This window comes from Athene noctua, chromosome 3, assembly GCF_965140245.1.
Source record: "Athene noctua chromosome 3, bAthNoc1.hap1.1, whole genome shotgun sequence".
Lineage (NCBI taxonomy): Eukaryota > Metazoa > Chordata > Aves > Strigiformes > Strigidae > Athene > Athene noctua.
The window spans coordinates 56,158,439-56,185,912 of NC_134039.1; the positions used below are offsets into that span (position 1 = coordinate 56,158,439).

General features: G+C 42.3%; 2 protein-coding genes across 4 annotated transcripts; one reads left to right on the forward strand and one right to left on the reverse strand.

The window, feature by feature from the left end:
- Window positions 1-10: 10 nt before the first annotated feature.
- THAP5 (THAP domain containing 5) lies at window positions 11-15,110 on the reverse strand. The gene is made up of 3 exons (XM_074903102.1): window positions 14,964-15,110; window positions 10,036-10,225; window positions 11-1,510 (listed from the first exon to the last, which is right to left on the reverse strand). Exons 1-3 carry the CDS (start codon window positions 15,044-15,046, stop codon window positions 542-544), a joined length of 1,242 nt encoding a protein of 413 aa, XP_074759203.1. The 5' UTR covers window positions 15,047-15,110; the 3' UTR covers window positions 11-541.
- Window positions 15,111-15,271: 161 nt separating this feature from the next.
- On the forward strand, window positions 15,272-24,919 carry DNAJB9 (DnaJ heat shock protein family (Hsp40) member B9). Of its 3 annotated transcripts, XM_074903104.1 has the most exons (4): window positions 15,294-15,369; window positions 15,615-15,737; window positions 19,217-19,444; window positions 21,205-24,919. In XM_074903104.1, exons 3-4 carry the CDS (start codon window positions 19,228-19,230, stop codon window positions 21,633-21,635), a joined length of 648 nt encoding a protein of 215 aa, XP_074759205.1. In that variant the 5' UTR covers window positions 15,294-15,369; window positions 15,615-15,737; window positions 19,217-19,227; the 3' UTR covers window positions 21,636-24,919. The 3 variants fall into 3 exon arrangements, with proteins under 3 accessions (XP_074759206.1, XP_074759205.1, XP_074759207.1); XM_074903105.1 differs by lacking the exon at window positions 15,615-15,737 and having other exon boundaries at window positions 15,272-15,369; XM_074903106.1 differs by lacking the exons at window positions 15,294-15,369; window positions 15,615-15,737 and adding an exon at window positions 15,415-15,456.
- The last annotated feature ends 2,555 nt before the right edge of the window (window positions 24,920-27,474 follow it).

Below are 27,474 nucleotides of genomic sequence, written 5' to 3' on the forward strand. Positions count from 1 at the left end.
CCTTTTACTGCAGAAACAGTTTTAATAAGGTTAAAGTGTACCAAAACCTATCAGAACAAATGTTAGATGAACAGAAGATTGAAGAGTAATAGTAGCCTTACTGTACAATGTGTATTACATACCTCCTTACTCATTTGAAAGAAAATTGGGACAGGTTTTTTTTAAAAACCAGTTTTACAACTGTCCATCCTACATGTTTATTTGTCCATTCTACTGCTGCCCCAAATGCAGGAGTTGCATGTTTCAGAGGAGCCTGGAGTTAGAAAGATTTAATTTATCTTTATTGATTCAATTCAAATATTTTTAAACAAAACTTTTAACAGGTTTTATTTTCTTCTAAAGCTTATTTTATAAGTCATGTTTTATAGGCAATATTCTACAACTTAGCTTTCATAGTGGTTGATGTAACATTTTAAAGAGTATTTGCTATTCACACAATTTGCATTAGATGTTTAAAATACCATGACTGAAACAAAAGTTAATTTGTCCAAAAGGACAGTCAAAGAGGCTAAAAAGATATCAGAACAATCATCAAAAGCTTTTACTGTATCATAGTCACTTCAAGTGTTGTAAAGCAGTTTTCTACAATCTTCAACTTTTCTTCAGAAAGCAGGTTTTCTTGCTTCAGTTGTCCAATAAGAGCTTCCAAGGACCTGAGTCTCCCCAAAGTTTTTATCTCCTGCATTTCAAGCAGGGTTATCTTAGAATGGAGCTTTGAAATTTTTTGCCAAAGGTGATCTCTGTCTATGTCTTGTTTGCAGTACGAATGCTCAGTTTGTAACACTTCACGTCCAACATATGCATTCATATACACAGACTTATCTCCTTCTGTCTCCTCTGTGTCAAGAAACTCTTGCTTAATAGGCAGGAAAGAACTGTTTACTATTTCAGGCTCTTCTGGACTCTTGGCTGGCACAATAATAGCAATGACAGATTCTTCACTTCCATGGAACTGTTCAATAGTTTGTGTGACTGTACTCAGTAAAACTGCATTTTCACTTGTTGGCTGTACTTTAACAGAGCAGCCTACAACATGAGAGTCAGGATTTTCAATTGCATAGTCAGTAATTGAACCTAAAGTGTTTGTCAGTTTCAGAGATGAATTCAAGTAGTCAGGGTCTGTAAACTGCAAGACTGTAGCTGTGCAACCTACTGGATCCTCTACAGATGTATGAACACTGGTAGCTTCCATGCTCTGGACCGCTGCTGCCGTTAAAACAGGGTCAGGTTGATGTATATGCTGCTTAGAAGAATTATCAAGAATGACACGGTCTGCCTGAAAGTCTTCTCCATTTTGAAGTTGCATTTTTTTAATTTGTAAAGGTTTACTCAATGAAGTTGAGCAAACTACTTCTGCTTTTTCATCTACATTTTTTGCAATTACAAGGTTTTTCTTTGGTGTACAAGGTTCAAGTGATACAGATGCTTTCTCTGACACTACATTTGGATTTGTTTCTTCCGGGTCTTCTCTCTTTCTCTCCTGCGGGCTGTTCTGAGAAGAATCTCTTTCCTGCAGGAAAAAAACAAAACAAAAACAACCACCTTGTAACTGGGAAATCACTTGAGCATAAAAAAAAAAAAAAAATTGGGGCAAATCTCATTCTATAACATAGCACTGCATAAGGAGCAATTTAGATGAGCACTGTTGAAAAACTACAGCAGAGACCTGAAAACTCATATGTGTTCCATAACGTTGCTTCAGGTCCTAAATGTTAAAATACTATTTTAAAGCTCTAAAGGCAATAATACTTCTTGTTTTTTTCTTTTTCAAACTCTAAGAAACTTTACTGATTTACACAAGACATTATAATTTTAAAAGCACCTGAAGAGAAGTGGCTACACAAATCTGTCTGACAAAGACTGGTGTCGTGGTTTAGCTAGGATAGGGTTAAGTTTCTCTCAAGCAGGGGGAAGGGATCTCCAGCCGGGTTACTCATACCATGCTGACGTCAGGTCAGGCGGCAGTGTGGGATGCTTGCAGCAGTGTGGGATGCTTTCCTTTGTGGCTTTGGTCGCGGGAAGCATGCGTGGCAGGCTAGCTGTGACCACTGAGGTATTTCTCTGTATATCTTTTGTCTTTTGTTATTACTGTTTACAGTTGTTGTTATTGTTATTGTTCAGATTGTTATTTATTACACTGTTGTATTAAATTTCTCCTTATTTCAACCCCGGGGTTTGTGTCTCACTTCCAGCCTGTCCGGCCTGAGGGTGGGGGAGGGACAACGGCAACGTGGTCTCCGGTCCTGGCAGGGGCTTAAACCAACACAGCCTTTTTGTTGCCCAACGGGTGGCACGAATTGGGTTGAAATAAGAATCAAAAAGGGACAGATCCTGACCAGAGTATGTTGGAGCAATCTGTTAGGTGCATTTTTTCTGTTTATATTTGTACTGTGTAATAAGAAAATGTTTGCAATGCTGGCCCACTTGCTTGCGTGGTGGGGCTGGATTATTCCTTATATTCACTGTGTGTTCCCAGTGCTGGTGTTTGTTGTTGGTGGAAAACGTGTAAAGGGTCTCTTTTTGCTGTACTGGCTACTGACTGTTTATAATGCCTTTATATTGCTGTGTGTGGGGGCGGGCTGGTACCTGTTTGCCATGTGGGCTTTTGTTAGGGGTCTCACCCCCATTATGGGTGAGCCAGGGGAAGAGATTCTCTCAGTTTTTGAGAGTTTCATTTATCCTTGGAGCATCCAAGCCAGTGTGATTGCAGCAATGTGCTCTCTGGGTGTCTGCCAGATTTTGTTTTGGGCCATGCGGCACTTTAACAATAGCAGTGCCCGGAAACCTGCCCCGAGGTCAGATAATAGTGAGAGGCAAGGGGTGTGGGAAAAGATGGGCAAAGGCGTGAGTTGGTGGGCACCCCCAATGCTTTGGAATTTCACTCCTGAGCAAATGCAGAGCCCTGATAAGCTGATGGAGTGCTTAGAAAGGGTGTGTTACCAATCTGGCAAAACCCAGGAGACACAAATCGCTGCAGTGTGTTGGGGACTTGCCCATGCCTACCGTGTCCTCTTTAATACCACTCACTGCACTCAAGGGGGAGAAAGGCCTGCAGGATCTGAGAATGAACTTACTGGTACAGCAGCTGGGCCGGGGGGACAGGCAGAGTCAGTATCAGTTGCCTCCACCAGCACAGCGACTGAGCCAGAGAGCCAGCCAGTGCCGGTATCAGTCGCCCCGGTACAGAAAACCAAATATACCAGAAAGTCAGCTCGCAAAGTGGGGGATGGGGATGAGCCAGGCCCAGCATGGGAACAGGAGGAAGGACCAGAGGTGATCGTCCGATCTCGATCCCCGACCAAGTTGCGAGATATGTGGAGAGATTTTGGCTGCCTGGGAGGTGAGCAGATTTGCACCTGACTACTCCGATGCTGGGACAATGGAGCCAGTGCTTTTGAGATGGAGGGGAGAGAGGCCAAGCAGCTGGGATCTTTGGCCAAGGAGGCTGGCATTGACAGGGCAATAGGGAAACAGACTCAAACACTCAGCCTTTGAAGGCGACTCCTGCTCAGTGTAAGGGAGAGGCACCCCTACAAGGATGATTTCCTGTGTCAGCTAAGCAAATGGACCAGCATTGAGAAAGGCATTCAGAATCTCAGGGAACTCTCTGTGTTTGATATTATTTATGGTGATCTGAATGATGAGCAGTCACCCATGGACCCAGATCAGGCCCCCTGCACACACCTGATGTGGCGAAAGTTCCTAAAGAGCGCACCAGAAGCGCACTCAAAAGCATCGGCAATAGTGTCCTGGTGGACAGACACCCACACTCTAACAGTGGACGGAGTGGTTGGCAAGCTCCGGCAATATGAGGGAAATCTCCCTTCATCTCAGCATTCCTGAGTCTCAGCTGTGGAGGAACGGTCTCAGAGGGTCCAGAAAGTGGAAGAGGACATGTCCTACATTCCACCTCCACGGGCCGATGTCTCAGCCATTAGAAGTAAACGTTTCCCCACCCAAGAGAAAGGCAGCAGAAGGTACACACCAAGAGGTACCGTGTGGTTTTTCCTCCACAACCATGGAGAACACATGAGGAGGTGGGATGGACAGCCCACTGCTGCCCTAGCTGCATGAGTAAAGCAGCTGAAAGGGAAGACCATCATGAAAGGGGAGTCCTCCAAGAAGAGCACAGCTCCAGTGTCCAGTCAGAAATCCCCCAGACAGAACAGAATGGCCAATTCTGTCTGACCCTCTTGAGGGGACCAGTGATTCATTCTTGCAAGAAGTGAGTGATGATGAGCAGGATTAGAGGGGCCCTGCCTCCAGCCAGGTGGAGGAAAGGGATAATCGGATTTACTGGACAGTGTGGATCCGATGGCCTGGCACGTCAGACCCACAAGAGTATAAGGCCTTGGTGGACACTGGCGCACAGTGCACCCTGATGGCATCGAGATACAGTGGGGTTGAATCCATCTGCATCTCTGGAGTGACAGGGGGATCCCAACAGCTGACCCTACTGGAAGCTGAAGTGAGCCTGACTGGGAAGGACTGGCATAAGCACCCCATTGTGACTGGCCCAGATGCCCCGTGCATCCTGGGCATAGACTATCTCAGGAGAGGGCACTTCAGAGACCCAAAAGGGTACCGGTGGGCTTTTGGTGTAGCTGCCCTGGAGGAGGTTGGTTGTCCACCTTACCCGGCCTCTCAGAGGATCCCTCAGTGTTGGGGCGGCTTAAGGTTGAGGAGCAGCGAGTGCCGATTGCTACCAGGACGGTGCACCGGCGGCAGTACCGCACCAACCGAGATTCCCTGGTCCCCATCCATCAGCTGATCCGTCAACTAGAAAGCCAGAAGGTGATCAGCAAAACTCACTCACCCTTCAACAGCCCTATATGGCCAGTGAGAAAGCCTAATGGCGAATGGAGGTTAACTGTGGACTATCATGGCCTGAATGAAGTTACGCCAGCGATGAGTGCTGCAGTGCCGGACATGCTAGAGCTCCAGTATGAACTGGAGTCGAAGGCAGCCAAGTGGTACACCACGACTGACATTGCTAACGCGTTCTTCTCCATTCCGATAGCGCCAGAGTGCAGGCCACAGTTTGCATTCACTTGGAGAGGCATCCAGTACACCTGGAATCGATTGCCCCAGGGGTGGAACCACAGCTCCACCATTTGCCATGGACTGGTCCATACTGCACTGGAGGAAGGTGGGGCTCCAGAACACCTGCAGTACATTGATGACATCATTGTATGGGGGGACACAGCTGAGGAGGTCTTTGAGAAAGGGAAGAAGATAACTGAAATCCTCCTGAAGGCCGGCTTTGCCATTAAGCAAAAGAAAGTTAAGGGGCCTGCAAGGGAAATTCAATTCCTAGGAATAAAATGGCAAGATGGGCGTCGCCACATCCCAGTGAAGGTGATAAACAAGATAACAGCCATGGCCCCACCAACCTCTAAAAAGGAGACTCAGTCCTTCCTGGGCGCTGTGGGGTTCTGGAGGATGCACATCCCAACTACAGCCTGATTGTGAGCCCTCTCTACCATGAACCTGTAAGAAGAACGATTTTGAATGGGGCCCTGAGCAACAACAACCCTTTGAACAAATTAAATGGGAGATTGCCCAAGCAGTAGCCCTCGGGCCAGTCTGGGAAGGGCAGGAGGTTAAGAACATGCTCTACACCACAGCCGGGGAGAATGGCCCTACCTGGAGCCTCTGGCAGAGAGCACCTGGGGAAACCCGAGGCCGACCTCTAGGCTTTTGGAGTCGGGGATACAAAGGTTCTGAAGCTAATTACACACCAACTGAGAAGGAGATACTGGCAGCGTACGAAGGAGTTTGGGCTGCCTCAGAAGTGGTCGGCACTGAAACACAGCTCCTCCTGGCACCCCGACTGCCGGTGCTGGGGTGGATGTTCAAAGGAAAGGCCTCCTCCACACATCATGCAACAGATGCCACGTAGAGTAAATGGGTTGCGTTGATAACACAACGGGCTTAAATAGGGAACCCCAGCTGCCCGGGGATATTAGAGGTGATCATGAACTGGCCAGAGAGCAAAGATTCTGGGATGTCACCAGAACAGGAGGTGACACGTGCTAAGGAGGCCCCACCATATAACGAGCTGCCGGATGAGGAGAAGCGATATGCCCTGTTCACTGATGGGTCTTGTATTGTGGGAAAACATCGACCATGGAAGGCTGCTGTGTGGAGTCCCACACGACGGGTCACTGAAGCTGCTGAGGGACAGGGTGAATCCAGCCAGTTCACAGAGGTGAAAGCCGTCCAGCTTGCTTTGGATATTGCTGAGCGGGAAAAGTGGCCAAGGCTCTACCTCTACACCGACTCATGGGCAGTGGCGAATACCCTGTGGAAATGGCTGCAGCAACGGAAACAGAGCAACTGGCAACATAAGGGTAAAACTGTCAGGGCTGCTGAAGTATGGCAGGACACTGCAGCCCGGGTAGAAAACCTCGTGAAGGTGCGCCATGTGGATGCCCATGTACCCAAGAGTGGGGCCACTGATGAACATTGACACAACCAGCAGGCAGACCAAGCTGCTAAGATTAGAGTGGCTCAGGTGGACTTGGACTGGCAGCGCAAAGGTGAACTGTTCATAGCCCGGTGGGCCCACGAGACCTTGGGCCACCAAGGTAGGGATGCAACATACAGGTGGGCTCGAGATCGAGGGGTGGACCTCACCATTGACACCATTGCAGAGATCATCCACGGATGTGAGATATGTGCTGCAATCAAACATGCCAAGCGGGTGAAGCCCCAGCAAAATGGAGAGCGATGGCTGAAATATACATATGGAGAGGCCTGGCAGATCGACTACATCACACTGCCACAGACCCGCCACAGGAAGCGCCACGTGCTCACAATGGTGGAAGTAACCACTGGATGGCTGGAAACTTACCAGGCACCCCACGCCACCGCCCGAAACACCATCCTGGGCCTTGAAACCCAAGTCCTGTGGCGACACGGCACCCCAGAGAGAATTGAGTCAGACAACGGGACCCACTTCGATAACAACCTCATAAATGCCTGGGCAGAAGAGCACGGCATCGAGTGGGTCTACCATATCCCCTACCATGCACCAGCCTCTGGGAAGATCGAGCGCTACAATGGACTGTTAAAAACCACATTGAAAGCACTGGGAGGTGGGACCTTCAAAAACTGGGACGTGCATCTAGCAAAGGCCACCTGGCTAGTCAATACAAGATGATCTGCTAGTGGTGCTGGCCCGGCTCAGTCAAAACCTCCAAGTGCTGTAGATGGGGATAAAGTCCCTGTGGTGCACACGAAGAATATATTGTGAAAAATGGTCTGGTTTAGTCCTGCGCCAGGCAAAGGTAAAGGCAAACCCATCCACGGGATTGCTTTTGCTCAAGGACCTGGGTGCACCTGGTGGGTGATGCAGGATGATGGAGAGGTCCGATGCGTACCACAGGGGGACTTGATTCTGGGTGAGAACATGCCGTGAATTATGCTGTGCCCTTGTTAACTGTTGTTTTGTTATTGTTAACTGCTAAATGGCAGCTGGACATGACGCAGATGGTATAGAATAAAGGGGTGGATTATGTCCTGGTTCAGCTGGGATAGGGTTAAGTTTCCCCAGCAGAGAGGGGGAAGGGATCTTCAGCCGGGTTATTCATACCATGCTGATGTCAGGTCCGGTGTGGCAGCGCGGCATGCTTTCCTTTGTGGCTATGGTCGCGGGAAGCACGCGTGGCGGGCTGGCTGTGTTTACTGCGGTATTTCTCTGTATATCTTTTGTCTTGTTTATTGTTATTACTGTTTATTGTTGTTGTTATTGTTATTGTTCAGACTGTTATTTATTACACTGTTGTATTAAATTTCTCCTTATTTCAACCCTGGGGTTTGTGACTCACTTCCAGCCTGTCCGGCCTGAGGGTGGGGGATGGACAACGGCAACGTGGTCTCCGGTCCCGGCAGGGCCTAAACCACTACAACTGGCTAGCATCTCCTATTACCATCTGAAACACTGTATAAAATATATGTATATTAAATACACACAGTGCAAGATTTTGCATTAAAGATGGAACAAAGCTGTATTTGAAATCTATCCTTTTTAGCCACCTTCTTTTCCCCTCCTCCACATAAACTACATCACCACATGATTAAAGATTAGTATCAAAAAAAGCTTTTTAGTCTATCAGCCAGTGAAACAAAAATACACTAACAGTGAGTATTTTATTTTTTTCTAGTAGGCTTGATTATGAAGAGTCCGAGCTGCAGAACTTGTACTCATGTTAACCCTGTGGACTTAAAAACAAACCCAAAACCACCCAGAACAAACAGAACAACTTTAATTTTGCTGAATATAGACCAGGCAAAAAAGACAGAGAAGGTAGGAAAGAGGCCAGGCTGAAAAAACAGATTATGATGGAAAAGATAATTTCAAAGTGTACATTCATAAAAGTATGTATGGAGTCTGAAATATTCCAAATACATTAAACTACGTAATTTGATTTTATAGGAAACATCAGTCTTAAAAGGAGTGAAAAATGTATACAAAATTAGAATTCATTTGGTTACCTTTATCTTTTCAAAGGTGATACATAACATCACATCAATCTTATGAATTTTGAGACAATGAGGTATTTCCCTTTCTCTGTTACAGAAGAACTACAGAACCCATGGCCAAGTCAGTGGATACTGTTTATTTGCTGAGGTGGTCACTGACAGGATAGATCTTGGTGTTTAGAAAAGTGCTATCAGAAGTGTGAGATTTAAAAAAATAACGCCAGAGAGAAAAGTGAAACTCCAGGAAAGCAAGTTCACACTATCACAGATATGAAGAACTAGCATCTCTTTTCTTTTGATAGCAGGGAATTGATGGATACACTGAAGGGATGCACAGAATACTATTTTTCTAAAATGATTAAATCTGTCTGGGATTTCCCAGATATATATTGCTGATGCAAAAATAAAGAAGCCACTGGTGTGTACTGGGCAACACCACTGCATAAAATTTTGTTACCTTCATAACTCTACTGTCCACCTTTGTAGGTGTACTATGACTGGTCTGTGGTGAAACGCAAAACAAGAGAATGAAAAGGTGGGGAAAAGCCGACTTTTAATTGGGGTGAAATCACATCGTTTATCTGTAATTGCATAGAAGCACAGGGCAGCAAAGTCCAGTTCCAAAGCTACAGCTTCCTATTACAGTAACAGCACAGGGACGTAAGGGATATATTGAAGTAGGGCGACTAGGGGGTTGGAAGGAAAGACATTTATTGCTAGTAAATGTCTAAAGGCTAATTACTGCCATAAGTGGCAAGATTTTCTGGTTTTATATTTGAGAGCTCTATCAAGAGTGCTTTTGACTCTACAGAATCAAAACCAGTCTGGACAACACTTGCAGCTATCCAAGAAGACAGAGAACTTCATGACTAAAAATAAATTGTTTTGTAAAACTTAATAGCCACACATTTCAGTTATTTACCCTTAAATCCGGTCCTTCCATTTCTCCCACCTACAAAATGATGATCTGGAGAAAGACTGTTATGTGCCAGAAGAGAATTAGCATAGCTTTGATCAAGATCAGGTGCCTGCATAGCACAGTATTTTAATGTAACCAATAGTACAAGTCTTGAAAGACAGGATGAACTAGCCTTTGTGGGATATCTTTAGCAGCCTATGCTCCTGAGCTCTTAGGTGTTAGAAGGGTTAGGAACAGGAAAGAGAAATGTGTAGCTTGAAACTAATACACTCCAAAGCCAGTATTTATGTTCAGTTAATAAAAGGCTTTAAAAGAACATTAAAATATTAAGAGTAGTTGCACAGAAAAAAATATTTAGAATCATAGTTTTCTCATAGGAAATGTCTTTTTCTTTTGTAATTTCCAGTTAAAAGAGATATTGAACCTCCAGTCAAGTATGGGAAGTTGTTCTTCCCTTATACTATGGAATCATATACTCGTTTTGCATCAGTTCTGTTGACAAAATGTTTTGACAGGAATTCTATTTTTAAAATAAAATATGAATATATTACAGCTAATCAGAACAACTGCATTACATCAGTAGTTGGTTAGCTTTGTACTACAATTAAAAAAAGACAGGAATACATTACCTCATCATCTGGGGTAGAGAAAATTGTTGGTACAGCAGTATGTTTCAAGTATCGTATGCCCCATCGCACATCAAGGGAATCAGGGGTAAAATGATCACTGCATAGAAGCTGGTGCTTACTTGGAGTCCACGCATCTCGCTTCATATTCCGCAACCATTTCTCAAGTCTCTCTTTATCATGAAGTGGAAATCTTTTTTAAAGCAGTTGAAAAAAACAAAAACACATAATATTTTTTTTTCTTTCTTCTTTTTAAATAGAGAATATCTCACTGTTCCTTACAAGGTAGTCTTTCCTTACAAAAAGATTAAAATAATACACTTTAAAAGATTTAAATCCAAATTATTTCTAGTTGGATATTTGCTCCAGAGTTCAGCAGCAGAATTTCTGTTGATTTCTGGTAGCCAAGGGTTTCAGAACCCATGGCTAAGACGTTTTGAAAGGTTTGATTCTGCAACACATACTCAGAAAGTAGGTCTGCGAAATAAGATGAAATACTCTAACTTCATTCAAAAAAGTTATGTCTGGCCCTCACTTTAGAAATAGTATTTGTGGGGCTTTTATGTCTTACTAGACACAACCAGTAAAAAACCTTTTTGTTACTATTTTTGTTTTGCCAAGTACCTCTCAATATATGTCATATTTTGGATTATCAGACAATTTGGAAAAGTTTCCAGTGCAGGATTTAAATTTTGTTCAAGATGTAAATACACACAAATGTAAAGCATTTCTATATTTTGAATTTCAGCAATTAAGCTTTCTTACAGTATTGAGAGCCCCCACAATATTATGTAATCCATAACTAACTATTCAACCATCTTATCTACTTGAAAAGGAGAATGAAAAGTATACATGTTCATACCAAAAAATTAAATTGATTTTGAAAATATATGCAAATAGTCAGACAAATTACATGGGAAAGAGAACTAAATTAAAAGAAAGTTGGCAAAGATATGCAATTTACTTAATGAACTGCAATACACAAATTAAAGGGAAATTAAAGGCTCACTATGATGCATGTACAGCCAAGCATTTATGGTACTGGCAATATGAACATTCTGACCACTCTTGGCTCTCAGACAGAAAACGGAGTATTTGAAAAGCACTTACAGATTTCTCTGGTGCATATCAAGTTTATTTTAACTCTAGCATATAACCACATGATACATAAACCATAACTTGAATTCTGAGCACTGCTAAATGACGACTGTTAAGAAAACAATATTCTTTAGAATCGTGAGCAATAATAATTTTTAAAAAAATCTGGTTTTGTGTGTATGAAACTGCAAGAGACAGATTCATGTGGTCATTAAACCTGACTTGATCGTAACTATAGGATGTAAAAAGTATAGCTATTGGCATTATGATGGACAACAGAAACATCCAGATGTGAACAATTGCCTACAGCCTCTTTACAAGAGCCATTTTATTTTACTTGCTAAATAGAAATGGGGCATTTCTAACACAATTTCTCTTCCCTTAGGTCTTTTTTTCCTTTTAATTAACAATCAGGTCTTTACGTTATGCTTATTATCATATCTTTATGGGACTCCAACGCACAAAAAAATTGCTTCTGCAGTGAGGTATTCCCACACAACAGAAGCTGGGGAGAGAGCTTGGAGCACTGAGCATCACCCAAATGCTATGAAAAGCACCAGTCAGTCAGGCTACTTCTTGGCAAACCCTAGATCCCACCCTCAAATCCTTGAAGCTGCAGGTTTCCTCCAAAAGCCACACATGGCAAGGACTCTTACACAGGCCCACAGTGTTCCAAAACTGCAAACTCAAATGATTTTGAGAAAGACACCCGCCTCTGTGGTAACATATTGAGAAGGGGAACCTGAGAGGAGGAGTTGTGAGGGAGACACCTATGCAAGCACCGGGGTCAGTGGAAGAAAGGAGGAAAAGGAGGAAAGGTAGACCAGAGCAGAGACCCCCCTGCAGACCGTGGTGAGAGGGCAGGTTGTGCCCCTGCAGCTCACAGAGGTCAGCAGTGGAGCAGATGCTGACCTGCAGCCCATGGAGGATCCCACGCCAGAGCAGGTGGATGCACCTGAAGGCGGCTGGGACTCTGTGGGAAGCCCGTGCTGGAGCATCGCTGGGAGGACTGCAACATGCAGGAGGGACCACATTGGAGCAGTTTGGGAAGAACTGCAGCCTGTGGAAAGGACTTGTGTTGGTGAAGGTTCATGGAGGACTGTCTCCAGTGAGAGGGACCCCACGCTGGAGCAGAGGAAGAGTGTGAGGAGTCCTCCCCCTGAGGAGGAAGGAGCCCCAGAGACAATGGGTGATGAACTGACCACAACCCCCATTCCCTGTCCCCTGCACTGCTATGGTGGAGGTAGTAGAGAAATCTAGAAGCAAAGCTGATCCTGGGAAGAAGTGGTGGTGGGGGGAAGGTGTTTTTAAGATGTGGTTATACTTCTCACTGTCCTAATCCATTTGATGGTTAAACTAAGTGTTGTTGGTGTTTAGATTAAATGGACATTCTCTTTCTTCCCCTAATGAGTCTGTCTCTTGCCTGTGACCGTAAGGGGTGAGACATCTCTGTCTTTATTTCAATTCCTAAGCCTTTTGTTTTGTTTCCTTCCCTTCCCATCCCTGAGGGGGAAGGAGTGAGGAAGCGACTGTGTGATGCTCAGTTGCCCCCTGGGCTCAAACCAGGACATGTCTTCACCCCTTACCCAAACTTTTGAATTTGTTGCCCTTTAAGTTTTTAAGTTACCACAGAAACAGAGCAAGCTTTCAATGCATCTGGCTCTGAGTATCTGCAGGAATGCAAGGAATAGTGCTGGCAAGAATACAATAACCTCTGAAGGACAGGTTAAAGGTTCAGGCTTTTCAAATCCTGCCTACTTAGACTGTGTACACCCAAAAGCAGCATCACTCCAAAGGTCACCCCTTTCCTTCTTCCCCCAGCTTTATGTGCTGAGCGTGACATCATATAGTATGGGATTTTGGTCAGTTGGGGTCACCTGTCCCGGCTGTGTCCCCTCCCAACTCCTTGTGCATCCCCAGCCTACTTGCTGGTGGGGTGGGGTGGGGTGAGAGGCAGAAAAGGCCTTGGCTCTGTCCAAGCACTGTTCAGCAATAACTAAAACATCCATCCCTGTGTTATCAACACTGTTTTCAGCACAAATCTAAACCACAGCCTCATACTAGACACTACAAAGAAAATTACCCCAGGCAAAACCAGCACCCTTACTCATCAACATAATCTGTTCTCTGGTGCAAACAAGGCACAAAAAAAAAAGGCAAATGGAAAGAGGAAGTGGACAGGATTTATTCAGTAGCTGCCACCACTGCACAAGTCAGAGAGGTGAAGAAATAAAACAAAGAAGGGCAGTTGGGCCAGCTGAGATTAAGCCACAGTTAAAAAGTTCAGAAGGGGCTCAGACCCAAAACCACAGAGCAGCAGAGGACTTCTTTAGGGTGGTAGGAGGCAAGGGAATAAAACTTGCAGTTGGTATCAGTAGTAGTTGCTAATGTAAGCCAAGAGATCTCTATAAATCAAATCTTAGCACCCCTTCTACAAGACCATGATATTCATAATGCAGCACAATTCAACGGCTACGTAAAACAGCTGTGTTTTTGCAATCATCTTCATACTGATGCCATATATTTGAATATAATATGTATCAGCACTCAAACTCGTTTTATCTTCCATATCGCATTCATATTCTCTAAAGCAATATAAATAATTTATTTCCCCTCATTTTCATGATTGTTTTATGATGAATCACATATTAGAGACATGCTGGGTAAAAGAGTTTCCGTCAACCGAAACTAAAATCGCTCTCAAAGCAGTCTTCCTGTGTCTTCCTACGTAGCCTTCCTGATCTTGGAATAACAATGACTACTCAGCAACTGAAACAAAAGTTAGTTTGAGGTATAAATTTTACCAAAACAGATTTGAGGCTAGTTGTGAAATTTATTCTTCAAATTTTTCTGAAATGCTACAAAATTCCTTCTGTTGACAAATGCTTATCATACATTTACTCAAAAGAAATAAGTTAATATTTAGGTACCTGCACCGTGCTTCTGTCAGGATTGAGAAACACTGTTTTTAACTCACCATTGAGGAAATCAACGGCCATATAACCACAACAGTACAGAGGTTACTGCAGGCCTGGGATGATGACTAATCATTCAGGTGGCCAGATAGTACTATGCAGCCACCATAAACTGTTTTTTGGCAACTGAGATAGTTGGCTTCCAGCTAGCTCAGCTGCCTCCAAACAAACCTGCAATGCCTGTTTGCAGCATAGACAAGATAAGAATTCTAGTGGGAATATTTAATTTTTAAAAATCATTACGTTTGCTTTCTCACTCTGTTCAGCCCTTGGCTTAGCTTTCAAGTGGTCAAATACAGGATACTCAGCTCCTTCACCGTTAAGCCAATGTCTCCATGAAATGACTGCCCTGCTGAAACACCCCTTCCACAAAGGCAGCCAAGCTTGAAAAAAACGGGGTAATCGGTAATACTGAGGTCTCACAGCTAAACAGCCTCATGATTGTAAGTGCAATTTTTGTTTTTTTTTTAATTCGGATCTCTTTGTTTTTTACTTTATGAATCCCCTGCACCTACTCAAGAGCTCTTCCAGGCTGCTGTGCCTCTCCCTCTCTAAGCAAGTGCCGGCCGTCTTCGCAGGGGGGTGATTGCACACCCAGCCTGTCGACTCTTTTTCCCTACACATTTCCCATCCCCTCTTCCCCAGAGATGAGCGCGTTATTTCCCTCCAGCCTCTCGGGACCAGGCAGGGTTCAAAGGCAGCTACCAGCCCGTGAAGTTAGTTTCTCAGTCATTTAGCCCACTCCGGCTCCCGGAGGGCCGCTGCAGGCCTCTCCTCACTCGGGGTTGGCCCTTCTGCCGTTCCCCACCACCAGGGACAGCCCTCACCCCGACCCTACCCCCCTCCCCGGCCGCTCACGGGTAGAAGCTCAGCTTGCGCTGGTCCCTGGCGCTCTGGCCCCCTCGGTTCTTGCAGCAGGACGCGGCACAGTACCGCGGCATAGCGGAGCGGCCCAACGCGGCCCGGAACCATCCGCGCAGCAGCGGCGGGGGCGCGGGGGGCGGCAGTCACCGGGACGCCGGCCACGCCCCTCCGTCTCCTGCTCCTCCCACCGCCGCGCGTCAAGGGAGGAAGCTCCGCCCAGCCGCGGCTGCCGCGTCACGTGGTGCCGGGCGGCCAATGGCGCAGCGCTTCGTGTAGGAATCGCGGCCGGGGCGCGGGGGTGGGTGGGCCTGCGCGAGCGCCGGAGGGGCGGGAGTGGCGCGCGCGGCGCTGAGCGGCAGCGGCCTCTGACCTGGCGGCGGCGAACGAGGGCCCAGGGGAGGTGAGGGCAGGGCGCGGCGGCGAGCGGGGCGGCAGCGAAGGGCCTGGGCCGCTCTGGAAGACGTTGGGGGTGCGAAGGGGTACTGAGGTAGCAGGCGGGCAGGTGGGCGCGGAGGGCCCGTGGAGGGGCGCGGGGCCGGCTGGGGGAGTCGCGCTGGGTACTGTGTGGGAAGGGGGGGGCACTGGGACTCGGCCTGCTGGATTTATTTTCCTTTTGGGTCTCTCTGGACTCTTGTTTCTCGCTAGGCCCGTCTGCTGTGGTCTTTCCCAAGCCTGTCCGGCGTGGAGGGGGGACAGCGTCACTTATTGTCGCTGGTGTCATCTGCCGAGGTCTGGCTCGGCCTCGCGTTGTGGTACGGCTCTGGCGAGGTTCGTTAGGGGTCTGGCAAGGGAGGGTGATGCCAGGGGAGGCTCCGTCTCGTTTCCCTCTTCTCCAGAGCAGTATTCAGGAGCCTTCTAGATTTGCTTTCCGGTCAGTATAGGAGAGGCCAAGAGCTGTACAAGCCCTGGAGTCTGACAGACTTTACTGTAGCTGGTAGCGGACTAGGAGACTTGCTTACTCATCGGGTTAGTCGTGATATGAGAATCGATGGAAAACTTTGGTAACTTTATTACTGCTAGTAAGTTGATTGCAAAAATAATTATACAACATTAGAATTTCACTAGATAGTGCATCGCAATTCATGTAATCAGAACAGTAGTGATGCTGTGGGTTTTTTGAGTATGTGAGACTTCGTGAAATATGAGTATTTACCTAAGATCTTTGCTAATTACTTTCAGAGAGGGATGGAACAGGACATTTGCATTGCAAAATGGAAGTAGCTCCTTATTTTTTGTATGTGACAGACTTTTTTCCGGGTACATCATCCTTAAACATCACTTCATTGTATAGCTATTGATAAATGTTGATGAACTGATAAAAAACTGATTGTTATCACAGCTATAATACTTTTGATAAACGTTAAGACAGTATACTTTGTATACCAAGTTTAATAGTGGTTGAGATCTGTAGCTACTTATCCATCAGAGTTAGTTAATCTGTGTTAGTAAAATATCTACCTTTATTGCTACATATACCCAAAGAAAATGTAGTTCTTCATAGTTTTTAGGTGGGACTGTTTTGTGACATGAGCTTAATGTCAAGAAGTGTAAAGAACTTAATGAATTCTGGGATGTGGGTTAAGGAACTGCTATGCACTGCCTGGAAAGTGGAACCTAGCTGTCCCTTTTCTATTGAGAAACCGAGGGAGAAGAGACATAAGCAGAATAATAGTTTAAAAGATACTTTATTTTGAAAGCGATTGTAAAAATAGGGATGGCTGGGCAGAGGTCGGACATTTAACATCTTATTTAACAATAGCAACACTAAGTGCTGACAGCATATGAAATAGGTATTTTTTTAAAAAAGTAAATTCAAAAATTGCTGATAGTCTCCAAATATAAAACTTGCTATGTCTTTGTGATAACCTCATAAGTTTAAAATGCTGCTTATATTGGAATAGAATTTGTATTTGATTTTCATTTATATTTCATTTTATTCTTATATTTAAATTTTACTGAGTTATTCAAGGGCAGTATTAAATCTGCACTTTACATTAGTTTTAAACATTTAAAAAACAATGAAACTTCAGTACTGATTTTTTTTTTTAATATCGTTTAGAAATCCAGATAAAACTAGGGGCAGTTTTGTGGCATAGAACTGCATTACAGAAATCCTAATGTAAAACTGTAGAAAAAAGAAAACTAAGATGTAAGTCACTATTAAAATAATAGAAGTTGAGGTTAGGTAGAGCAGAAAGCTTTAAAGGAGGAGTGTGGCTTGAGGTTCTTGGGCTCAGATGAGCTTGAGAGTTGTAAAAGAGGGTTTGACCCTTAATGAAGGACATAAACTGCTCTTAGTAGCTCTTCTCAGTATATAATAGTAAAAGCAGGGAGGTTAGCCTTAAGAGAATGCAGCAGGTGATGATACAAGCACAATGAAGGTGTGGGGAAATGAAGTAAAATAAAACCAAGCTCACGTATGAGATGAAGTTGTAAATCTGCATCTGTAAAGCACAAACAGGAAGAAAGCCCAAAAAGTGTGGAGGTATGTGTAGTTCTTAGTGCCCAAGTGGCAAAGTTTCAGGTTAGTGAACTGGTAAGAGCAAATATGTGGAAAAGCTTTGGAAAGGCTTGCACTAAAAGATGTCTGGTATGCATGAAGAATACTGGAGAGAACTGTCTGTTTGGTATTTAAGTACACCGATCAAAATTCAATTTGTTTCAACTGCTGCTCCTTAACACTTGATATCACTCAGGCTGCTAGCCAAAGAAATGTTTAAGAGGGCATGGGTACACTAATCTTATGAGCTTTTTGCTCTTGCCTCACAACACTTATTTTAGCCCCCTGACTTACCTATTAGAAATGGTATTTTCTTCCTTTTTTTGGTGCTTGAGTATTAATTTTCTTTAGAGGATATGAGCTTCTTATTAAAGGCTTAGTTGTCTTATGTCCCTGATAATCAAAGATTTGATTATCAAAATTTGATTTGATAATCAAAAATTTTGAACTCGGTGTGACAAATGTTTGGGCTACATACTGTCTACAAGTATTCTAACTTCCATGGTACTTGGACTTCAGGCTTAGTTTATTCAACTGTCAGGAAAGTAATACTATTCATCTCTTTGAGTTGTATTTATGGTACACTCAAATCAGTGTAATGTGGTGAGGGAAATGTTTTGCTTCTGGCATGTTCAGGGCCTTCTCATACATCATGCTGGTTAGGTGACCAGACAGCAATTCTGTCTTGGAACGTTCGCATTTTTATACTCTGTTTTAAATATAATATGCACAGGCCTTGGAAAATCACTTGATCACTCCTTCTGTCCTTCATAAAAGTCATGAAAGATTATGTTGCTATGTGGACCTGATTTTTCTTATGACTGAATTATGACACAGCTTTTTCCTTGAGTTCTAGCATCAGTTTGTTTCAAAATGTAACTTTTGGACAAATATGTTACTGAAAAAAGTTACAACTTTTAATTATTATTGAAACTGCTTGTCTTGTATACAAGACTTCCTTTTTTGAATTGAGTTCAGACATTGAGAGTTTCATATATAAACATTTTTATGTAGTGGTATTTATTAATTCTTGGATATCAAAGATATATGGTAGGTGTTTTTATTTAGAGTACAGCTAATATGAAAGTAAGCTAAGCCCAGCTCATTGTAAAGGAAAATGTGCCCTACTTGACTGAACTCCGTACTTTAAATGGGTGTTTTACTCTTTATGATGTTCACCTTAGATCAGTTAAATGACTGTCTGAAGCTGAGCATGAGTCCTTAACAGTCTTGTCTTCCTGCACCTCACAGTCGATCCCTGGGCCACTGGTATTTTCAGGCTCTTACTGTTGCACAAGGAAATCAGTGAATTGGTCTTCATGTTTTGAGTGGGTTTTTGCAACCTGCGCTTAATTTAGAGGTGCTGTGTTTGTGGTCCTAGAACTTGAGGTTAGTTCAAAGCTAGTTCAGGTCTGCCAGCGTGAACTGTTTGATACAGTGAAATGTATATTTACTTCAACAGCTCTGTGGGAGAATGCACAAAGATAGGTGTAAAACAAAGATGAACACTGAAGCATGCTTGTGATGCATGTGAAATGTGAATTTGCGGTATTTTCATTTACATACTCTGTGACTATGAAACTAGGGGGATGGAGTTTGACACATGTGAAAGAACAAGCTTACATGTATGGCACTGAGTGACTCCTAAAACATACAGATTCTCCTCTTCCAGATTGTAGTTGTACCTTTAAGTTGTTGTGGAACCTGAAATAACTTGTTCTTTAAGTATATTTCTTTTTCTTTCTAGGAAGCAGAGAAATGTCAACTACGCAATCTGTCTTCACATTTGCTCTCTGCATTTTAATGATAACCGAATTAATACTGGCTACAGAGAGCTATTATGATATTTTAGGAGTTCCAAAAAATGCATCTGACCGCCAGATCAAGAAGGCATTTCACAAGCTGGCTATGAAATACCACCCAGACAAAAATAAGAGTCCTGGTGCAGAAGCAAAATTTAGAGAAATTGCTGAAGGTAATATATGCTAACCTTAGTCTTTATGATTTGATGCATGGCTTATATCTGTGAGCAAATGTGATGACTTGGGTATACTCTGTTTTTCAATGAATAAGAGGTGAAAAGGTTTTTTTCTTAATTCTATTTCAGTGGTGTCCAGTGTCTGATATTGATATCTGACTTGTTTCTGTGTCCTTGCATATAGGTAGGCTTTTTACACAGTTTATGCATTCCTGCTTATTAAGCTTTTTGGCTTATGCCTCTTCTCACAAAAAAATACTTGGCAGCAGGACAACTTTAGCCATAGGGGGTTAATTCTTATCTTTTGATCTGTCTAGTAAGATCCAGCTCAGGATTACTTCAGGGGGACCTAACAGCAACCTTCTGGTAATGATGGGGAGATTATCAAAAAAACACACAGCAAAGTGCTTCAGTGGTTCAAGGTGAGGAGTACAGGAGACAACAAGTGCAAGAGGTTCAGAGTGGTTATAAGGAAAAACTTTTTCATCTTGAGGATAGGCTAGTGTTGGAACACTTAGAGAAGTTGTGCAGTCTCCAACCTTGGAGATTTTTTTTTGAATGAGTGGATTAAAGCCCTGAGTAACCTAGTCTGATCTCATAACTGACCCTACTTTGAACAGGAGGTTATAGTAGAGACCTCCTGAGGTCACTTCCAACCTGAATTATCCTGTGGTCCTAGGAATGAATACACCATTCATAAATGTTTAGGGATAAGTTATAATGCTGGAAGCAAATAATCAACAATAGAAAAAGGGTTTCTGAAAAAGGTGGTGTTCCCACTTCTGCTCCCTGTAGACTCTGTTATAACATCCATTTATTTTTGTAGTTCTCCTGACTTAGCTAATTAGAGATTTCTGGGTTTTACCTTCTTGTCTGCAGAAAAGTTCTTTTGAAAGGAAGGTAGTCATTAATACAGTGAAAGGGAGGGACAGTCCTGTTAGATACTTCCTGCAGTTGTTAGCACTTATTGAAGGAGGACTCTCTCTTAAGTAAATGTTGAAGTATATAGAACAGTTGCAAGCCTTTGACAGATAAGAAAATGGAAGCATTTAAAATATTTAACATTATCAGCATGGGTATATTATCTGTCAGAGTTTCTGCCTTGAAACACCAGTAGCTGTAGTTGTGGACCAAAGATTGGATGGAAACCTAATTCCATTTCGGGTATAACCAATGAAAAAATCTGAGTTTATTGTTTAACTTTTGAAAAATCAAGAATTTGGACATGGAATTACATTTCCTTTATCTTCTTGATGTTTATCTTGTTGCTTAGTTGTAACTGTGGTGTGGCTAGAACTTGCTGGCTGACTGATAAGTTGTTTTGCAGACATTGCACTGTGTTTCTGGGTTAGGAATGCACAAGCAGTTCATTTTGTTAGGTAAAACTCATCCCCCTTCAGTCTTTCTCATCACATGTCATTGCTGTTTTCTTTCAAACGTAAGCACTAATCTTTATTGCTAGTTAAACTGTGTTGTATTATGTGAATTTAAAATTTTGAGGATATAATCTGTCCTGATAGTATGGCTATATTTATTATTATAAATGTATTTATTATTATAAATAACTTTATTTTGAATTGGAAAAATGTTGAGCTTGATTGGGCTTGTGTGTTGAATGAAAGTCTTGCTTGAAATTTGTCCTGTTGAGGGAGTGGGAGAAAGCTGTTCTTTGTGTATGGTTTTCTTTTTTTTTTTTTCCCTTTTTTAGATGGGACTATAAATAAACTTTTTAAACTTTTTTTTTTTAATGGAAATAGCATATGAAACGTTATCAGATGAGAATAAACGAAGAGAATATGATCAGTTTGGCCGTCATGGAGGACAAGGAAATAATGGAAGCCCGTTCCATCAGTCGTTTAATTTCAACTTTGATGATCTGTTCAAAGACTTTGACCTCTTTAGTCAAAACTCACGGTCCAAAAAACACTTTGAAAATCACTTCCGAAGTCATCGGGAAGCTCACAATCGGCAAAGACGTTCTTTCCAAGAGTTCTCCTTTGGAGGTGGACTGTTTGATGATGTGTTTGAAAATATGGAAAAAATGTTTTCGTTTAGTGACTTCGAAAATGCACACCGACACGCAGTGCGAACTGATACCAGGTTTCATGGATCCAGCAAGCACTGTAGGACTGTCACACAGAGACGAGGAAACATGGTTACCACCTATACAGACTGTTCTGGACAATAATGTTTGCTTTCTTTTCATCTCTTTTCTTCTTTCAACACCTTCATAATCTTTCTTGGTTTTGTTCTAACATGGAAAAAATTCTTTGAACTGTTTGTTCTAAAAAACACTTAACTGCCATAAAGAAATTGTAGATTAAACTAATCTTCAGAATAGAAACAACGTGCATTTGGGAAGTAGATGTCTCATTAACTGCTTAGAATGGGAGAAAAATGTATTTCAGTTTAGTTAACACTTTCCATAAATTTGAACTTCAACACAATATATATATTTTTAATTTCATAAATGTAATTAATTTTTTCATATATGCCAATTCAGGACTGTTTGAGTTACTTGGTGCATGGACTGCAGCAGAGTAAATACTTTAATTTTGAAGTGCTGCTTTTTTTATCACATCTTTCCAAGTTTTCACTTGCAGTTTTTACCTGGTATGGACTTACTGTGCAAATTAGATAATTTACCCAAAATAGCAGTAGAAATATGACTTACCTGGGTCTTTGTTACTCTGTCCAGCATTGCAAATGTATTAGCAGTGAAACACTTTTTAAAGTTGGAAAATAACAAGAGGGAATATGTTAAGATTGTGCTTCACCTGACAGAGTGATACAGGAATTACTTTTATTTCCAAGCAGCCTTTCATTGGCCTGAAAAGATTTTAGGATTTGAATAACCCTTGACTTATTTAAGGAATATTCATGTATGTAAATTTGTGTGCACATCAGGTCTTTTTTTTTTTTCTTCCAAAATATAAATATCTCGTTAACAATGTTTGGATGAGCATATCGAAAACGCTCTTGTTTTATGTTTATTATATTACCATGTGTGCAATGTAGTTACCATAGCTCAGTTTATTGAACTTAAATACTCCTCTGTTGTGAACTTAAACAAGATAAGCTTGCCTATAGATTCCTAGTGTTTCTGGAAGGGTCTAAATAAAAAAATAGATAGATTGTGTCTAGATTGACAGATTTGTTACCCATCAGCAAGAATTTTTCAGTGTTGTGATTTGAAAGGTAAATTCTTAGCATAAATACAGAATAAAACTGAAAATTACAATTGTAGTATTCATCTAGTGCCTTGTGGTGCTGGAATCTGCTAATACAGACAGTACTAATGGGTATCAATGTCAGCACCATGGAAATACATAACCAGTCTAAACTGTTTAAAACGAAAAAAAAAAACCCCACAACAAAACCTCTGGATATTTTAACTGATGTCAATCCAGAAGTTCTGTTTTATTTCTTAACTAGTTTAGTATATGAAATTGGTTCCCCTTAATAAGATTAGTCACCCACATATTGCTCTCCCTTTAGAACTGAGATAAGAATTTACCTTTCAGATTGATTGCATGAGCAAAATGAGCCTTTTAAGCAGCACTGTTCTAAATAGGCTTTGAATTCTTAAAAATCTTTATCAAAAGAGAGTTAACCCTTGACTTCTCGGATGGATATTGAAAGCTGCCTGTTTGCTAAGTAACTTTAACCTTCCCCTCAAGGGTATGTATTATTGCTTGTTCAGGTTTCATTCACTAAATACTTAGAATGGATTGTTGCGTTATATTAAGTGCTTTTCCTTTTCCATGTTCTTTATTTATTAATAGACTAATACCTCATATATGGTCTTTATAAAAAGCCAGTAATTTGTGCAACGTTATCGGAATGTGCAATATTCTTATAGCAGGAAAAGTGCTGGAGTGAGTGTTTGTCAGTTATTTCCATCCTTTTTCTTTGTAAGTAGAGATTTTTAGTTTCTTCTGTGAATTAATATATGATTCAACCAGAAGTTGCGATTCATTTAGATTTCTGCATTTTTTTCTCTTTAACATACTCCATCAGTCCTGTGCATGAATCAAATATATCTGCCTGATTCTTACCATATGGGCATCCAAGTGAACAAATTACTAACTTAAAGTTCTGAATTACTTTCTCTCACAAATAGTAAGATTTTTAGAGGGCATTTCTGTATGCATTTGAGGAGAATTGTTCACAATGATGAGACTTTGGAAGGATGTGGCCTTTAGTATTAAGCGTAAGAGAGTATTAGTGCATGTCCTTTAGGGATGATTGCTGGAACTTAGAGGTGGGAGGCAGCTCTAGAAGCAGGATGCAAGGGTAAAATGTTAATGCCTTTCTTAGTCCAGTGAATATTTTCTTATTTAAAAAAAAAAAACCCAAACAATATAGAACCAGCAGAATGAGCCATTCTTAAGCACAGGAGAAGGAAGATTTAAAGTTCCTATTAGAACCAAGCCATTGACTTCTCCAAAGGTATTTTTTTCCAGTTATGAATTTGTGTCCATTCCCTAATCCTGGATTAGAGGAATGAAAGCAAAAATGAGCACTGTAAGTTGTAGGAAACACAGCTACCCCCAAAATTTATGTCTGTTCTAAATGACTTTGAGTTCATAAACTTTCAGGCTAAGCTTTTAGGTGAAAATGAAGGGTCATTGGCTGCTTCCAGTTTAGCTTGTTCTCTTTAAGGATTATTCATACAAAGTGTACTTGTTTTCCTTAACTCTTCAAAGTCAAAGTATGAAACTGAATAAAATTATAGCCTTGCTAGTTTTCTAGCTGATAGTACCTTAAAAAGACTTATATCTAGTCTATTTCTGCTTCCATATTAGTTCTCTTAATTATTTGTCATAGGAAAAGCAACAGATACTTCCTATTATTATTCCTGTGGCTTCTCCAAGTGACCATTCTGCTTGTTTTGGTTGTTGATCCAGGGTAAAAGCCAGAGGAGAGCTTGTCACTAGTCCTGCAGTGTATTGCTACCCATATGACTTTCTATGATGGGTATGCTTTGAATAGACTTTAGCTGAAGAAATTCAGGCAGGCTTTCCTCAGCTAGCAGTCTTCAGTTCCATGGCTGTCAGAGCACAGGCTTGCAAAGCATGTGCTGCTCACTCCTTCAGAGCTCTTGCACATTCTTTTCCTATTTATAGCATTTGCTTTATGGCAGGCTCTCCAGTGGAAGTCCCGATATAACCTTACGACACCCCTGACTTCAGAAGTTTAAGTGCCATCTCTGATCTCCGTATCTTGTGAGAAGACCCAGCAAAACCTACTTTTTTGTTGTATGAAGGTGAAAAGTACAATTCTTAACAATTTTTTGAAAGGCATTTATGCATATTTAACTCCAAATGGTTGAGTTTCTAAAACTTTACCCCAAAAGAGTGGTTTTTATGTTTGTTTTTTCCAATTATACTTTTGAAACACAGTATTTAGTGGAGATTAAAGTACTGTAAACTTAATTAGGGTGCCATTACATTAAACATGTGAAAATTGTTTGTGTGTGATGTCTTTTTTTTATTCAAGATATAGATGGAAGCCAGATTCAAGTGGGTTGTGTGGCACTTGTGTTTTATGGAACATTTTGACCACTACGTTTTCCCTGAATGGGAGGAAGGAGTTGGCAGGGCGAAGGCAGTGGGGTTGAAAGAAAATCATTTAGTTTTACCTGGTTTGTTTTTTTTACAGATGTTGGGAAGGAGTTGGAGTTTAGGCATCACGCTTGTAAACTAAGCAGACAAAAAAACCCCCTTGTGCCGAAGGACTTCTTTTGAGAGGCAGTGGGTATATGAGCTGAAAGCCTCTGCCTTGAGCTATGGGGGTCTCTGCCTGCTGCCTGTGCCCTGCTGCGCCCTGCTGAGATGCGGGAGAGCAGTGTGACCAGTGTTGGCTGGCCTGGATTGCCTCTGAGAAGTGCAGACTCCGAAGCCAAGGTTAGGATGCTGTCGTGCTGATTCAAAAGTTGACTGCAAGACTGCATGAAAGTTATTGTTTTCTGGGTGTAATCCTTAGAAGGTGGAGGGTAGAAAAGTTGCGGGATTCGGTATGTCTTACTGGGTCATTTCTCAGAACAGTCTTGCCTGGAACCTAAGCAAATCTGTCATTTTAACAATGCAGAATAAGATTTTGAGGACTAAATGTGTTGGAGACAGTGGAAGATCTGTGTTATATTTTTTATGCTGAGAAGTGTGGGGGTTTTTAAATTATTTGTAAATGGAAAACTTGCATCAGAAGTGGGTGTTGAACTTGAAACAAAAGCCTTGTGTAGAGTACTTTGACTGTGTGCTGTATGGGGCTCATTCAGAATAAAATGCTGTTTAGAGGATCACTTAGCTGTGGTGGTTGATGTGGTTGAGCCTGACTGATCGTCCCTCAGATAGCAGTTCGTACAGCCGTGCTGCTGGCTTCTGTAGTGTGGGCACCTGTTTCCGTAGGGCCTGGACAGAGACCAGTTTTGTAGAGGCCACTTAGCGGTTGTGATATTAATTAACTGTCAGTCACTCTTAGCTTAAGTCAATCAATTCTAGGTTAAGGCTCTAACTTGTCCTTGATTCCAGTTTCTTTAAAAAAATGAAAAACAAAACTGCTTTGAAGTGATGTACTCCAGAACTTAGGCACAGTGGAAAACAGCATTTTATATGAGGCATATTACCTATTAAGCAGTGGCATTTGATTCAATAGCATTTATTTTAAGAACTATGGTAAGACTGAAACGAACATTACAGCTTATGTTATTCCTCCTGTGGTTGCAGTCACACCAAAAGGTGTTGTGGAGGAGCTCAGGTCACTAGGGATGGCTGCAGTATTCTACCAAATCTTTGAGACACTAACTGGAGATGGTGAACCATCTTTTCCAAGGAGTTGTTCTGGGGCAGTCCACCAAGGAATATCCCTGGTATAAAGACATATATTCACTGGGTTATATTTGGGGAGGGAGGGCTGGGTTTTTATTTATTTATCTTGACCTATGTTGCAGGTCTGAATCTGAGTTGTGTGTTTCTCTAGGCTGTCAAAACCCAAGGTGCTTCTCGTGAGAAGGAGGTGGTGCCTGGCCCAGTTTTGCTCAGCCTGACACCCATTCTCCAGCCATAGGCACCTTGGAAGGGGTGCTGGTGGTAATCCTGGTCAGTGGTACTGGTGTCTGGCTGCTGTAGGAGTACAAGCCTGAGTTCAGAGCTGTCTGCTCCATCAGAAATGCATGGGGTGTTCCCATTGTACAAGCCTGATGTTTTGCACTGCCCCAGGCTTTTATGGCTTGCAGATGAAAGGGATACTAAGCCGAGGAATGTTCAGGGAAACAGATCATCATCTTGGTTTTTGTGTTTTTTTGTTTTGTCTGCTTTTTTTTAAAAAAAAAAAAAACCTGCATGGAGTACTTTGACAAGCAAACCGGAGTGGAGAGAGGGGAAGGAAGAAACCAGTAAACCAGTGCTGTCTGAGTTAAGGTAGAGAGGACCTCTGTCAATAGCTCATTTAATAAGCATGTTGCTTATGGGGAAGTGTTCTGAGTCCTGAGCTGAAGAATTGTGACTGGCATACATCTGGAAGCCAGAAGTGCAAGCAGAGACAGTTACAGGCTGGATGGAGAGAAACTGGAGTAAATAATGTATGCATTGATTGCTCTGGTGTCATGGTTCACCCAGCTCCTTATGCCTTGCAGCACTGTCACTGCATGAGGATGGCAACCTCTACGCTGGGACTTCTCAAGGAAGTAGTCAGGATGAAAATAAATGTTTCTGTTTTGATTGCTGGTCAGGACCTAGATGAAATCTTCATGTGTCCCCCTCTTTTCTCCAGGTATGGCTGCCTGACTATGTCACTGAAAAGTGGGATAAAAGAATTTATCGCCACCAATTTGATGTAGATCAGCAGACACTCCTTTATTAACAGCTGGGTGCGCAGGGGAATCGTCTCACCAACAACACACCCCTAATTCATGTAATATGCTGATTATATAGACTATAATCAAGCGCTCATACATAAACATGTTAATTCCTGGAAATCATTTTAATATCCACGCCTCTTTCCACTTATGTGCACTGAAGTCCTGA

Coding starts and splice junctions, on each gene's coding strand:
- DNAJB9 (XM_074903105.1), top strand. CDS start 19,228: ATGTCAACTACGCAATCTGTCTTCACATTTGCTCTCTGCATTTTAATG. Junction 19,445..21,204: donor ATTTAGAGAAATTGCTGAAG/GTAATATATGCT, acceptor TAATGGAAATAG/CATATGAAACGTTATCAGAT.
- THAP5 (XM_074903102.1), bottom strand. CDS start 15,046: ATGCCGCGGTACTGTGCCGCGTCCTGCTGCAAGAACCGAGGGGGCCAG. Junction 10,226..14,963: donor CGCAAGCTGAGCTTCTACCC/GTGAGCGGCCGG, acceptor GCTTTAAAAAAG/ATTTCCACTTCATGATAAAG. Junction 1,511..10,035: donor TCTCTACCCCAGATGATGAG/GTAATGTATTCC, acceptor TTTTTCCTGCAG/GAAAGAGATTCTTCTCAGAA.